Below are 14,776 nucleotides of genomic sequence, written 5' to 3' on the forward strand. Positions count from 1 at the left end.
CTCTCTCTCTGTAGGTTGATAATAGTCTCAAAGTTTCTATAAATTACCAGGCAAAGCTATGGTTTCCTTACCTTTTCTCAGTTTTCTAGGGACTAGGGAAGAGAGAAAGTGCTCATTGAGTCAGACATTTCTAATTCTTGGGAAAAAAAGTGAACAGAGAGAGACCATATGTCAACAAATCAAGTAATTAACCTGAGTATTGTTAGGAGCTACTAGTGATCGTTAACATCAAAGACCCAGCGGTAGAGAATCTGCTGAGTAATTGAGTTGTCAGTCCTCACAAAAGAATACAGAAAAATAATAATCTTGAAAATCTGATTGTCAAGCCAGATCCTCAGATTAAGGATAGAAGTGCAACTCATCATAGTTCTATTTTCAGAGACTCTCACGTGCATACTTGGTGCCTCTCAGCAGTTTGGGTGGCTGTTTCTTCTCGCTACAGCTTAATAGAGAGGAATAATGCTGTGCCATTTTAACCAAAGGTTTTTTTTGTTGTTGTTGTTGTTTTTAAACTTCAAACTTCTTTATGTGAATTTCAAACAAAATCAAAATTCTAGATCCTTTTTGGCTGAAACTATTGAAGGGGAGGGAGGAGAGGGAGGGGCCTCAAAGGAAGGAAGTGATCCATCGGACCCAAGTTAATATTCAGAATATCATAAATCACCTATCAGCCTGCGAGGCGTGTTGAATGAAATCAAAGAGTCCATCCAGTTAAACTGGTTTGAAATCGGCCTGTGGAAGACAAGGTGCCATATTTTTCTATTCTGGAGTCGTTTCCTTAAAGATAAGAAATGATCATAAATAAAACAATTGTCTTCAGCATGGATCAGCTCTCAGAATGAGGTTTTGACAAAGCTGTTTATTTTGGAGCAGGGAGAGATCAAAGCAGGAAGATTAACTGAGCCCTCTCTGGGCAGCCACTCAGTAACTCGAGGCGGATCACTGACACCCGGGGCTTTTGTTCCTGCCTCTGCAGCTTCAGAAGAAAGAAACCAGGATTTCAGTGTCATTGGGCCTCCTGTGCCGCAGCCCTTATGGAATGTGTAGGATGGGATTTCAGCGCCCTGCGTGTTCTATTTTCTGCTTTGAAGAGAAGGTGGTGGAACTCTCTCAACCTAGTTCACAACTCTGTGTGCCCCATAGAGAGTTCTCGGTCCCTTGGTCCCCAGAGAACAATGACTTGGGGCAGGGAATGGCGGGGTACTCAGGGAAAGGATGTGATGGGAACAAAATTCAGTTTTCTAATGCACAAGGCAGGCAGACAGGGGCTGTATTTTTCCTCTTGCCTGCATTCACAGCAGATCGGCTCTGCTTGGCCCAGCCCTGTATCTGAGTTGGCGAGGAGTGCCATCTACTGACCTACTTACTCCTAGGTCTCAGTGCGAACGAACGTTCCCTCGAGGTCCCATTTCCAGCCAACATAGAGAAGGGAGTTCTGCGTGTAGTGGGGGGTGTTTGGTTTCCTTTACTAAAAGCTACTGCTTTGCCTCTGTGATTAAGTAATTTCCTTGTGTTGCCAGAAGTATTATGTTTGAAATTAGCCCGGTCACGTTGGTCATCTGGTATCTTAATCTTAAAAACGAAGGAAGAAAGGCTATTCTCAGGCAAGATGCTGTTAGGAGCTCACTTCTTATACATTTTCCTAAATTCAAATGAATATGTATTCCTTTTGAGAAGTATTTGGTCTTTTCTAGAATGTCATCCTCAGCAAGTAAAGTACTTATTAGCAGTAGAAAATTCCATGGCTAAATGGGAACCTGGATGCTCCCTTGCTCCTAGCTCTCATTTTATTTGTCTCATTTTTGTCAAAGTTCAAAAAACACCGAATGATAGGGCTGGTACCTGAACTTGGGTTTCTGAGCCCAGTCAATGCTCTCTCTGCAAGTTAAATTACAAAATAAATGTGGACTCATTTTAAAAATCTTCTGTGCATTTTGGAAGTGGTAGACCTTTGAACAGAACTGTGAGGCTTGTGTGTGTGTTAGCAAACTTCTTCAATATCTTCTTTTTTGGCATTTTCTTCCTCAATATTAGCTTCAGATTGTAACTCACTTGATAATGAGAATATAATGAAAAAGACAAATTACCTTTGCCTTTATGTTTTTATATGTCTGTAAACTCTCATCAGTAATTTCAGTGGTTCTCTTTAAGCATAATTCTCAATTTTAAAAATTCTAATTAATCAACTGTGTTTATTAAGTAATAATGTATTTCTCCTTTTTGTTAATTAGAAATGTAACTCCCCACCGTCTGAACAGTATGCAAAACTGCTGTTCATAACCTAAGCTATAATTGGTTCAGATCAAAGGAAAGGCACTGGGGATTTTATCATGGGTAAACACATTATTTCTTAGAATACAGAAAATGGTCCTGGCTCTTTTATTTCTTGAGTAGGAGGATTCCAAGTTGGGAGAGGCCAGTGTGGCAGCCACCTTCACTTCCAAACCTTCCTCAATTTAGTAGACAGGAGTACTTTTTAGAATCCAAGAGGCAGGTACTAGAAAGGGTATTTGAGTGTTTGTCTTATCCTTACTGCACTGAACACGGGTAGTCATGTGAAACAACAGGATGAATAAGAAACATTTCTTGCCAGAGGGGACTGTAATCTACTACAACTCAGCTGCTGTGCATATGTGTGAGAGTGTTGTCACTAAAGAGAAGCAGCCTTGGAAGCTTAGATCAATTTCCTTATCCTCACTTTTTTTTTTTAAGTTCTATTGCCCTGACTCAGCATTTCAGATATAAGTAGTTTATTTTCCCAGAGAAACTCAGATTAGAGGAGAAGAAATAAAGTGTGAGGAGGAAAAATGCCCTTTGGAAAGTGATGTTATTATGCATTTCATTCATAGTGCCTTTGTTTATGTGGCAGGTTAGCCAAGCAGTGCTAGCAATCAAATTTAACTGTGTTCTCTTTGATCCCTAGATTCTTGAAGTGAAAAGTCCAATAAAGCAAAGCAAATCAGATAAGCAAATAAAGAATGGCGAATGTGACAAGGTAGGTTTCTAGGCTGTTACTGTGAGTAAGGTAGCACTGACGCTCTTGTTTCTTTGTGTTTCCCTTGATCATTCTTGCTGGTTCTCATTTCACTTTCTTCATCAGAAGGGCCTGAAATCCCCAAATGACAGGCGCTTCTTCCCAGTGCTTTGTAGTTTATTTTCCAAGTCTTGTTTACATCTCCAGTAAACAAGATAAACTTGGCCTTTTGCTATCCATGATTGCCAAGGGATTTGGGGCACATGGGATTAGGAGGTGAGAGAGCTGTGGTGGAGGTGGAGGGTTCAGGAACCTCAGACTTGAGTGAGCAGGACATCTGATCACAGTGCAGTGTGTTTCCCCCTCGTGTGCAGTCACGCATCCAAAATCTGACTTCAAGAGTTGTTGGGAGTTTGTGTCCTGTTGTAAGCAGGGTCCTCACATGCTTTGCAGGATCGGGGTAGGCCTGGATAATGCTTCACAAACCTTTATTTGCTTTCATTGAAAATGGCACAAAGAATACCCAGGCGTTTATGCTAACAAAGACACGAGTCTGAGCACATGAAGGTGTACCTCTGCCTTTTTCAGGGAAACTCTTGACAAGCCAGATGCTGATTTGGATAGTGACCTCTATTTTTCATAAGACATTCTTCTGTCCTGTTACTTGCTGTTCACTGGCCATGTTAGATATATGACCAGGAGAGGTTTCCCCCCACCCCCTCCAATTTGCCGTAATTACATAATTAGTAATGTGCATTGATACTTCCATGTTCAAACTTAGAAACATTATAACTAAGAGAAAAAAACCTAAGATGGAAGATTAATTGAAAAAAAGAATATGTACTGTGATAATATGCTTAAGCTCACATTTTTTTTCATTGAATTCCTTTTCTCTCTTTAGAGGCATTGTTGGGAGAGGGTTAATCCTGTTTACTTGGGAGCAAATAAGTTCACAGATTGCCCTTTTTTGTAAAAAAAGCTGCCTTGAAAAAGTACTAGTTGGCCAAAGGAGAGTTGGTCTGCAAAGGCCTTGGGCAGTGCATCCACACAGCTTAGGGTAGAAGGTAGAATGTGCAACCTCTAACCACCTCTGGTATGTTCTTACTTTGTTGATCCTTTTATTTTTGAACTGCTTCCTAAATGCTCGTCATTGGGGGCATACCATTCTCTTTCAGGCATACCTCGATGAACTGGTAGAGCTTCACAGAAGGCTGATGACGTTGAGGGAAAGACACATTCTGCAGCAGGTGAGGAAGGCTTCTGAATACCACCCTTTCCAGAAGCCTGGAGGTCTGGTTTGTCCTGCGCTGGTGTGACAGCACCTGGAGGCCACACTGGCCTCATGCTCTCCGGGCCAGTGCCACTTGCAGACTATTTGGGGAGGAGGCTTATTTCCAAGGCTACCTGGAAGTCTGCTTTGGGGCTTCCTTGGTGCCACAGACAATGAAAACGGGGCACTTGGGGAAGTGACGATGCTGCAATATACTGATCTCAAGCCGTCTGATGCTGTCATGTGGGCTGACGGAGGGGATGGGAGGAATGCAGAAACCTTTGGGGCCAGGCTTCTGGTTTCATGGGAAAACAGTGATAAGAACTGCAGTCAAGTGCTGTAAACATTTGTGATTCAATTTAGTAATCTTTGCCAATGCTATTCTAAGGAAAATAAATATTTTCCTCTTTTGTCTTATCTTGTTTAACATACATTCTGTTATTATGAACTCAACTGTGGAATACTTTAGAGTGGGGACATTTCTATTAGTACAATTTGATGTTTTGAGAAGGAGGGTGGTTTTTAGTTTTCATACGGTTACAGTATGTGTGCCCATTGCATCAAAAATTAGAGATAAAATAATTTTTCTTAAATACTCAAAGTGAAGGTTGTGTTCTAAATTCCAGGGTAGGTTTGTAGATTATTTTGCTGCTTGAATTTTTTTTAAAGACTGCTTTCAAATAACTTGATGTTAGTACTTAATCTACCCCAGCTGTGTGTATATGTGTGTGTGTTTTTAATATTTAATGGCTGATGGTCACATTTATATTCTGTGTACATTTTTGGTTAAATCTATAAATACATACTCTCAAACTTTGCAAGTTCCCTGATTGGTCTGATAAGCTTTTTAAACCTTCCAGAGTTTCAGACTTGAACAGAAGACTATAGACCTATAATTCTTAATTGAGGATAAGTTGCATTTCTTGCATGTCTATCTAAGTGTGTAATAGGTCAGGGAGCAGGATCTGAGTGGCTTGCTCTAAGACATATCCTAGTATATCAAGAGTATTTTCTTCAATTTTTTTCTGCACAACTGAAAACTAGTCAGTTAGCCTGCCACTTGGCAATTATTTGGGGCCCATTGCCTGAATGGTTATGGTAAATCTATTTAGCTGATTTTCCCATTTTTCCCTGAGCACCAGCTCTGAACCACTGTGGAAAAGCTTAATAAAGTTATTATTGAACAAATTGGACCTAAATAGTGTCTCACAGGAGAGCAAGATAGATGTTTGAGCAGCATTGGGACCCCCTTCTTACAGAAAGCCAGCCAGTGAATCGAGGATACTATGCCATTGGGCAAGGTCTTACCATGGGGTGTCATTGGCATTCCCAATCTCACATTGCCCTTTATTTTGACCTTTGAAAGCATTGTGAGGGAAGGTGGCTTAACAGGAGAGTTTCATGGAAGTGGATTATTTTAGCATTCTAGAGGGAGAGAGTGGTATCTATGAATTTTTAACCTGGCATAAAGGCACTCCAGGGCCCACAGCGTTTCAACCTAATTGCATTCCCAGGCCGGTTGAAAGCTGCCAGTCTTTGGCCTTTTGCCTTGTAATGCAGCTGAGGCTTGTGATTATGATACCATGATGCATGTCCTGTCGTGGTTTACTGCTTAATTAATCCCTGCTGTAAAGCATAGCACTGTTGAGCACTGATGTTACTCCCCACCTTGAGCGCTGCTCGTCCTGTGGACTGCATTCCGCAGAGTCTACATCTTCTCTGCCACGCAGACCACAGCACCTGAGATAGGATTTCTAGTGACCCCAGGAGCCCATCCCAGTTCTTTCCCCATGAAAGGCATCCTATCAGAAAATCTGGCCTGACATTTTTATTTGGCCCACAGAAAGTGGTTTCTCTCTTTTTTACTCTGGGGTCATGCAGTGCTGGCACCCGGCATCTAGGTTAATGAACAGAAAGCATTGGATCAAGAGAGGCTGTGTTCTTAAGGCCTTTTTCCATCAGGTAACAATGAGGTACAGTGGACACAGTCAAAACCAGAGATGTCAGTACCTTGGAGTGACTGATAATTTCATTCTTCTGTAAACCACATGTTTAACATTTATTTGGAAAGGGAGTTTGAACACTTCTAAACTCTCTTGCAGTTCCAGCTCTGAGTCTGGGCTTGCATCCTCCTCAGGAGGAAAAAAATAACCTCTGAGGAAAACCAGGGCTTCCTTAGAGGCTGGTTCAGCAGTTTAGGTAACAGCTATTATACTCAGAATTTTCTTTAGGGAGATGGGGAGTAAATGGTATGGCAGAGTGTTATAACAACGTGGAGAACTCTCCCTGAGAAGTGTTTTGCCGAAAGTGATCTTCTCCACCCTGGAGAATCTCCTGGTGTATTTTAGAATTCCTTGAAGACTGGAGCCTGATGTCCCACTTCCCAACTCCAGTAGAGCACATGTTGTCACAGCCATAGAGGGGGCTTCCCTGTCTGCACAGCAGGGGCCATTCTGCAGGAAACCTAGCTCACTCCAGCCCTGACTCCCCTCCAGACAGAAGCAAAACTTGTTCATGACTTCTTACTCAGTGAAGAGGCTGTTTGAGTAAAAAGAATCCTTTAAAATATATATATGTGTGTGTGTGTGTATGTGTGTGTGTGTTCAGTCGCTCAATTGTGTCTGACTTTTTGGGACTTTTGGACTGTAGACCGCCAGGCTCCTCTGTCCATGGGATTTTCCAGGCAAGAATACTGGAGTGGGTTACCATTCTCTTCTCCAGGGGATCTTCCCAACCCAGGGATCAAACTTGCATCTCCTGCTTTGCAGGCAGATTCTTTACCGCTCAGCCATCAGGGAAGCCTATGTACAGACATACATATATGCATATATGCAAATATATGTAAATCAGACTACAAATAATTTATTACCTTTTTATAATTTTTTATGACTTTTATAACCAGGGTTGGGGGAAGAAGCCATAGACTTAAACAAGTGGATCTTTCCCCTTAAAAAACAAAACAAAACCTGCATCATACCCCCTCCAAAGCTGATGTGGCAGGAAATAATCCATCACAAATATTTTCACGACCACCATCATCTGAAGAATGGGCTTAGCCACTTACATGCTCTTCCTCTTTTACTACCTGTAACATACCGTGTGCCCTTGCCTGCTTTCCCCCTCTGCAGTCACTCTGTCTTCTATTATTACTACTATTTTGGAGTTAGACTCATCATTGCAGTATGATGCAAGGTAACGACACCAGGGTGGCACCATGTGCACTTGCAGATCGGGGAACCCTATGGCATGGCAGCAGGGCGTCCTTCAGGGACCAGCGGGGTGGTGTCTGTGGGCTGTGTGGCTTGTGCCATTACCATAAAGCATGTTAATGCTCTGTTTCTGATGTTCGAACTACCAGGATTCCTGGAAAGAAACCCACATTTATTTTTCTTTATGAAGTCTTTACTTAATTGAGGGTGTAGATTCATGCTCTAATAATTCAAATCATTAATGCTGTTCCCATTGGCAAATAGTCCTGAACACCCCATCTGTTGGCACTGCTACTGTTCTAAGGCTGTCTTTGGCTCCACCTTGATGCATTCTTACAAGCTCCCATAAAAATGCAGGGCTCATTTAGTGAGATTGATCAGATCCCCTTCATTTCTTTGTGTGTTTGTGGCTGCAGGCAGGGTGGGATGTGCTGTTTGTGGAGGGGGCAGGAGAGCTGTAATCAAAGCCCCGGAACCTACAAGGTAGTACAGTGCCCATGAGGTGAGAGGGTTGAATATCCTAGTGAGCAAAAGTGTTTATTTGCTTTAAAACCAAGTGGCCTTTTCTAGAAGGTATTTTTATTATTCTGTCTTCTATTTATTGTTTAGTAATTAGTGAGCAACTAGATTGAGTCACAGAATTTTATTTTCTTACAATGGTGAGTTACCTGTCATTTTCAAGGGAAAATGTAGGACTCTGCTTCTTTACCCCCACATTATGGTTTTAGTTTTTCATTTAAAAAAGATATGTTTGTTTTTGATGTGGACCATTTTTAACATCTTTATTGGATTTACTGCACTATTTCTTCTGTTTAATGTTTTGATTTCTTGGCCATGAGTCATGTGGGATCTTAGCTCCTCGACCAGGGATTGAACCCACACTGCTTGCAGTGGAAGGCAAAATCTTAACCACTGACCCTCCAGGGAAATCCCTTGTTATTTCAACTACTTTCCTTCAGCTGCTATTCTCCCTGTTTTCTTTCCTCCCTCCTACAGATTTTATTAAACTTTTTTTTTTAATTTCAAGGAGATCTTTTCTGACTTTTAGCTTCTGGCATTTTCCCTGCTTCATTTGTTTTAGTGCTGATGAAATGGCCAACAGTCAATGAGGGGCAAAGGAAAAAGCACTGGGTATGAAAACTCATGTGCTGTGTGGTTACCTCCTGGATAACTGAGGATAAGTTTATGTCTACATGGTAGTCATAATCATGTTGCCCTCATCTGTGCAGCAATTTTCAGCTTATAAAGAAGCTTGATGTTCTGTATATTATTTGACCCTCTAAACAACATTGCATGATAGGTAGAATGGGTGGCATTGTCCCCATTTTACAGATGAGGAAATTGAGGCTCAGAGGTTCTGATGTTCTGTCCAATGTCATTCAAAGAGCAGAGTCGGGATGAGTTCAGTTCAGTTGCTCAGTCATGTCGGACTCTTTGAGACTGCCAGGCTTTCCTGTCCATCACCAACTCCTGGAGCTTGCTCAAACTCTTGTCCATCAAATTGGTGATGCCATCCAACCATCTCATCCTCTGTTGTCCCCTTCTCCTCCTGCCTTCAGTCTTTCCCAGCATCAGGTTCTTTTCCAGTGAGTCAGTTCTTCACATCAGGTGGCCGGAATACTGGAACTTCAGCCTCAGCATCAGTCCTTCCAATGAATATTGAGGAGTGATCTCTTTAGGATTGACCAGTTGGATCTCCTTGCAGTCCAAGGGACTCTCAAGAGTCTTCTTCAACACCACAGTCCAAAAGCATTAATTCTTTGGCACTCAGCTTTCTTCATAGTCCAACTCTCACAACCATACATGACCACTGGAAAAACCATAGCTTTGTCTAAATGGACCTTTGTCAGCAAAGTAATGTCTCTGCTTTTTAATATGCTGTCTAGGTTGGTCATAGTTTTTCTTCCAAGGAGCAAGTGTCTTTTAATTTCATGGCTGCAGTCACCATCTGCAGTGATTTTGGAGCCCTGAAAAATAAAGTCTGTCACTGTTTCCATTGTTTCCCCATCTATTTGCCATGAAGTGATGGGACCAGATGCCATGATCTGGAGAAGGGAATGGCAAACCACTTCACTATTCTTGCCTTGAGGACCCCATGAACAGTATGAAAAGAGTCAGGATTCAATATGCCAAATTCAGGATTCTCTGTTCTGAATGCTTGGGCATTTACCTGCTGGCCAGCTCATTGAGAAGAGGAGCCACACTCTGGGATAATTGTTATTTGCTTCTATTGCATAAATTGAAAGGCTATTTGTTTCCATCCTCAAAGAGCTCTCTGAAGGGGCTGTCTGTTGCTGTACTGAAGTTTACACATTTTCAGTTGGTCTTTAGTATTTCTAATCAAAGTAGCAAAAAAGATAATTTACTCTGGAAAGTACTGTTAATTCAATTAATGTTAAATATATAGTAAGTATTGGATTGCCTTGAAAGGCTTGTATTTGTGGACATAGCTGTGTGTGCGTATTTCTCTATGCATATAGATGTATGGGGGTGACTTATCCTGTAACTATTAACTAATAAAGCCAACGAGAGTTCATTTTAGATCTTTAGTGTTGATAAGATCTAGCTTGATAAATTCTTACGTGAATGTCGTACTTTAATCATAATCAGAAACAGGCCTTCAGATAATCTCTTGATGCATATAATTGAACTCTGAGTTTAGTGGTTTAAGCAAATAAGGCTCCCTCTCTACCCCTGCATCCTGCCTCCCTGCCATCCCATATAATAATAGGCCTGGAGGTAAGTGATTCATGGTTGGTGTGGTGGCTTAAAAGATGCAGCTGAGGACATAGACTCATTGCCATTCTCCTCTGCCATCTTTCATATCATTGATTCATCCACATGAAGGGAAGACAGCTGCTGCACTTCCAGAGTTGCATCTTCTTTCCAGACAGGAAGGGAGCAGAGGGCAAAAGCCACCTGCCCATAGTCCATACCTTTCTGAAACTTTTCCTAAAAGCCCAGTGACTTTTGACAAACTATGAATAGCAGCGTCTGCCTAGTGCTGCAGGTGGGTCTGGGAGGCCAGTGTTTTAGCTGGGTGTATTGCCACTCCCAGAAAGTCAAGCTTCTGCTAGGAAAGAAGAAGGAACACATGAATAGGAGGTAGGCAGTCTGCTGTGACTGTCATGATTTTGCAAGGGGAGTAACTGGTTTTGTTATTAAACCCATAGTTATATCTGTTTAAAAAAAAAAAAAAAGTTCCAGAAGTTGAATAAGGCAATAACAGCTCAGTCTGGAGTTGTGCAATTAATTGGATTGAGGTTCACTGTGCCTTTTATGTTTCTGTGGCAGTCAAATATGTCAGGAATGGGGAGCGCATTTTCTATTGAGAGCCACTGACCCATAGGGAACAGTTCGCAAATTTACTGTTTTTTGAAGAAAACTAATTGTAAGAAGAGAAGGTCAAAAGTTTCCATTCTGCTGTTTTCAGCTCCAGATTAGGTAATCTAAAACTTCATTGAATAAATAATAGACTGAATAATTAAAATTACTCCTCTTAGGATGATTGAAAAAGAACAGAAGCAAGTGATAGAGGATAACAGACAACTACAAATAAGCCAAATGGGTTGCCAGTTGGTTTCTCTGCACAAATAGTTTTTCTTTCATCTTGGTGGTGATTTTCCTCTTTCCTTCACAAAGCTTGCTAAAATTAACCCCCCTCCATTCCAATTTACTCACAACAAACATACCTAAAACCCACACTACCCAGGCACAGTATCTATTTCTGATAAAATTATTTGTAAAATAGGAATAGACACATAACAGGATAACCAACATCACTGTTAGTGTTGAAACCTTAGAAAGTGTCCTTCTGAAAACCAGGCAAAACCAACAGTGCCTCTGTCACCACTTTGTTGATCATATTTCTGGAAGTTGGAGCCAATTCAAGGAATGAGGTAGAACTGTTCCAAATGGGGAGACAAAGGCATCCTTTCTTTCTGTAGATAATACCTATTACCTCCAAATACTCAAGGCCATCCACTGAACATGACTGATGGAATGAATATAGATTTTTATTTATTTTTTGTGGAAGCATAACAAAATGTGCAGCTAGATCAGTTTTAACAAAGTGAATGCATCTTTCGTCACCAGTACTCAAATCAAGTAATGAAACAGTCCCAGCACCCCAGAAGTCTTCCTTGAGCCCCTCTATAGTCACTACCCATATCTTTAGGGAGGTGGAAATGGAAATGGTTTCTTTTTTTTTTTTTGGTGGGTTTATTGCATTTTCTAAACTTTCAACAATAAGGTAATCAGAAAGAAAAATGATCATTATATTGATATGTGTTCTGCATGTACATATTTTTATAAGGAGTTTTGTTATTCCTAGGCTGGAATTTCCTTTCATCTATTAAGTACAACCACTGTCCTTTGGGTCAGTAACTAATTTTTAAAAGGGTCTTGAAATTGTATTTCCCACTAACTACCCATTCTCACTCCCACCCCTATAGTAAAATAGTCTGTTGATGACTTAAAAGTTAGGAATCAGTTTAAAGAATATGAATGATGAGAACAGGTAATCTTCTCTCATTGAGAAGTTCAAAGGGTTAACATTCCTTTGACCTACCAAATTGTCTAAGAGGTAGTTTGGTGCTATCAATAATATGGGACCTTCTTTCTATAAATGAGTCTCTTAACCCCTTGGGTTCCATATTTGACTCTCTCCCTCTCCTTTTGCATTTTGATGCCTATTGCTTATTGCCTAAACTTTCTCTTCTTCACTTCTCTAGATTGTGAACCTTATAGAAGAAACTGGACACTTTCATATCACAAACACAACATTTGATTTTGACCTTTGCTCGCTGGACAAAACCACAGTTCGTAAACTACAGAGTTACCTGGAAACATCTGGAACATCTTGAGGATACAACAACTGGATGCATCAAAAACTATTGTTTTTTTTTTTTTTTTGGTTGTGTTTTTTTTTTCCTTGTTTGTTTATATGAAAACACTCAGAATGATGCAACCAAAAGGGAAAAAAATAAAAAGCAAACAACCTTCAGCTTTATTTTTCTTTAAAGCCAGTCATCATCTCTTGATAAAGGAGAGGTTCAGCAAACCAGCCTCAGTGGACCACTCTTCTCTCCAAGGAAATCCCTGGGAAGAGTTAGCCTGGATAGCCTTGAAAACAAACAGATCAAACACAACACGAGAAAACTTAAAGAATGTGTATGGTATCACGTGTCTCTCTCTGTGGTGGTTCATTCCACAGGACGAATGCATATTCAACACACTGCCTTATTACATAACTGATCTATTTATTAATCGCATACTATAGAGTCGTTGAGGGAATGACACCACAAGACGTTCTAATCTCTCGGTCCCGTGGATGCTCTTTCAATGCAGCGCCCTTGCCATCCCAAGCCCAGTGACCTTACTCCGTATACCGTGCCACTCTCCAGCAACTTTTTCCAAGTCCCTTAACTCGTTGCAGTCTGTATTTTCCACCTTTTTTTCCAGTTCCAGGACACAAATGATCAACTGGGGGGACCAAATAGCCACCCTGATTTTCTCCTTTGTGGTCTTTTTTTCCTGAAAGTTACAGTCCTTGGCTGTATCCATATAATGAATGATCTTGGACCATGGTAGTAAATGCACCAAATAGGATCATATGAATTGCTGTCTAGCCTTAGTCAATAAACCTGTAGGACTTTTAAACAAACGTGTACCTGTAAACGTCCTGCATCCTACATTGTTGAGCTGTCATCAACATCCTTGTGTCTGTTTCACTGTTATGATATTAGATAAATATGGAAGTGAATGCATTCCACAGGATCATCATTTGAAAAAAAAAAAAGGAATTCTGATTCTGTTTTCTAAAGAAATGTTGTAGAAATTCTTAATTTGGATCTATTTATTAGTAAGAGTTTCAGCTTTCTTCAGCTGCCAGTGTGTTACCCATCTTTACCGTCAAACCTGGAGTAAGAGATTTTTGTTTGTTCTCATATGATCCTCTCAGACTCTTTTATATTTGAAAAATTAAAATCTTTCTTTGGGGGAAAACTCTTGATTATTCTGCCATAACAGATTATGTATTAACTTGTAGATTCAGTGGTTCGATACCTATTTAGTCACTTGCTTATGTTTCCAGAAGGATTTCTTGTATTGGTGACAATAAAGATGGTTGACAATAAAGATGGTTGGGGAGGGGGGATATCTTTGTTCTTGATGTACCCTGTTTTGAAACTAGAAATCTGTCCTGTGGCATGCAAAAGAAAGCAAATTATTTTTAAAAGAAAAAAAAAAAAACCCCAAAGTACTTTTGGTGTCATTATTCCATCTTCTCCATAAATGGAGACATGCAAAATACGAACAGCTCAGCACCAAGTTTTTGTGCTAGGAATTCAACTGAAAAGAAAAGAAAATGAAGAAATACTTCTGGATCCAAAGGTTCGTTCACTGGATCAGCCTTAAGAAAGTCTCTATGTGTGCTAATAGACCAGTATCTCCCTTGTTGATTCCCACGCCAGATGCTGTCTTTTCATACAGAGATTAACTAGGGTCTGTACAGAAAATGGTCTTTCCAGACCCATTCTTTTGGGCAGGAATGTAAATGCAGATTGATAATGGAGTTATTTCTGCATTTGAAAAAGGGGATTTTTTTTTTTTACATTGTTTTTTTCTATCCAAAGACACTATTTTTTTCCTTTAAAAAAATTATAATACAGCCATGCTCCTTGTAAATTACTTCTCAGAAGCATCCTCGCTGAGGACAAATGTACTTTTTCAATAATGTTATGACTTCTATGATTGGCAGGACCATCCTTGAAGCATTTGTTTCGTAGTCCACTTCTCACTGTTTAATTACAGAGGAACTTCGAGTTATTTTGAACGTCAGGTGACTGATGAATTGCGTGGTTTTAGTTGTGTTTTGTTTCTTTTTTAACTTTACAGGTGAAAGGGGCGGACAATGCTTATATGGAATTGTTTGCAACATTTAAAACTCTTGAAATTTTTCCAAATGTTAATTCACACATTCTAATTAAGCCAGAAATGTATGTAGCTTAACTAAAATATCTGTGCAGTTTAACTAGAAATGTATATATGTAGTATGGGCCATTTTTATTTTTGTGTCTAAGTTGTGTGACCAAAACTGTGATTTGGCAACATAAACATGTTTTTGTTCCCTAGGTTACTGACCAAGAAACTGGTTAACATAAGACGTAAGCAGACAAAAGGATAGTAAGAAGGGAAGCTATTACAGTGATAAACTTTAGGCCTAAAATTTAGGTAATAAAGCAAATGTCTTCAGAATATTGTCTGCAATGGATAAAATTCAGGAAAATTTAACCCTTCACGGAGACAGAAAAATGAGTTTTC

General features: G+C 40.2%; 1 protein-coding gene across 1 annotated transcript in view; it reads left to right on the top strand.

Annotated features, from left to right (window-relative positions):
* MLLT3 (MLLT3 super elongation complex subunit) overlaps positions 1–12,454 on the top strand; it is a 274,131-nt gene extending 261,677 nt beyond the window's left edge. Inside the window, exons 9-11 of the mRNA XM_052645059.1 lie at positions 2,924–2,995; positions 4,150–4,221; positions 12,187–12,454. Coding sequence (XP_052501019.1) covers positions 2,924–2,995; positions 4,150–4,221; positions 12,187–12,318 — 276 coding nt within the window. The 3' untranslated portion in view covers positions 12,319–12,454. The remainder of the gene's footprint in view (positions 1–2,923; positions 2,996–4,149; positions 4,222–12,186) is intronic.
* Positions 12,455–14,776: the final 2,322 nt, after the last annotated feature.

The sequence above is a fragment of the Budorcas taxicolor genome, chromosome 8 (genome assembly GCF_023091745.1).
Source record: "Budorcas taxicolor isolate Tak-1 chromosome 8, Takin1.1, whole genome shotgun sequence".
NCBI lineage: Eukaryota > Metazoa > Chordata > Mammalia > Artiodactyla > Bovidae > Budorcas > Budorcas taxicolor.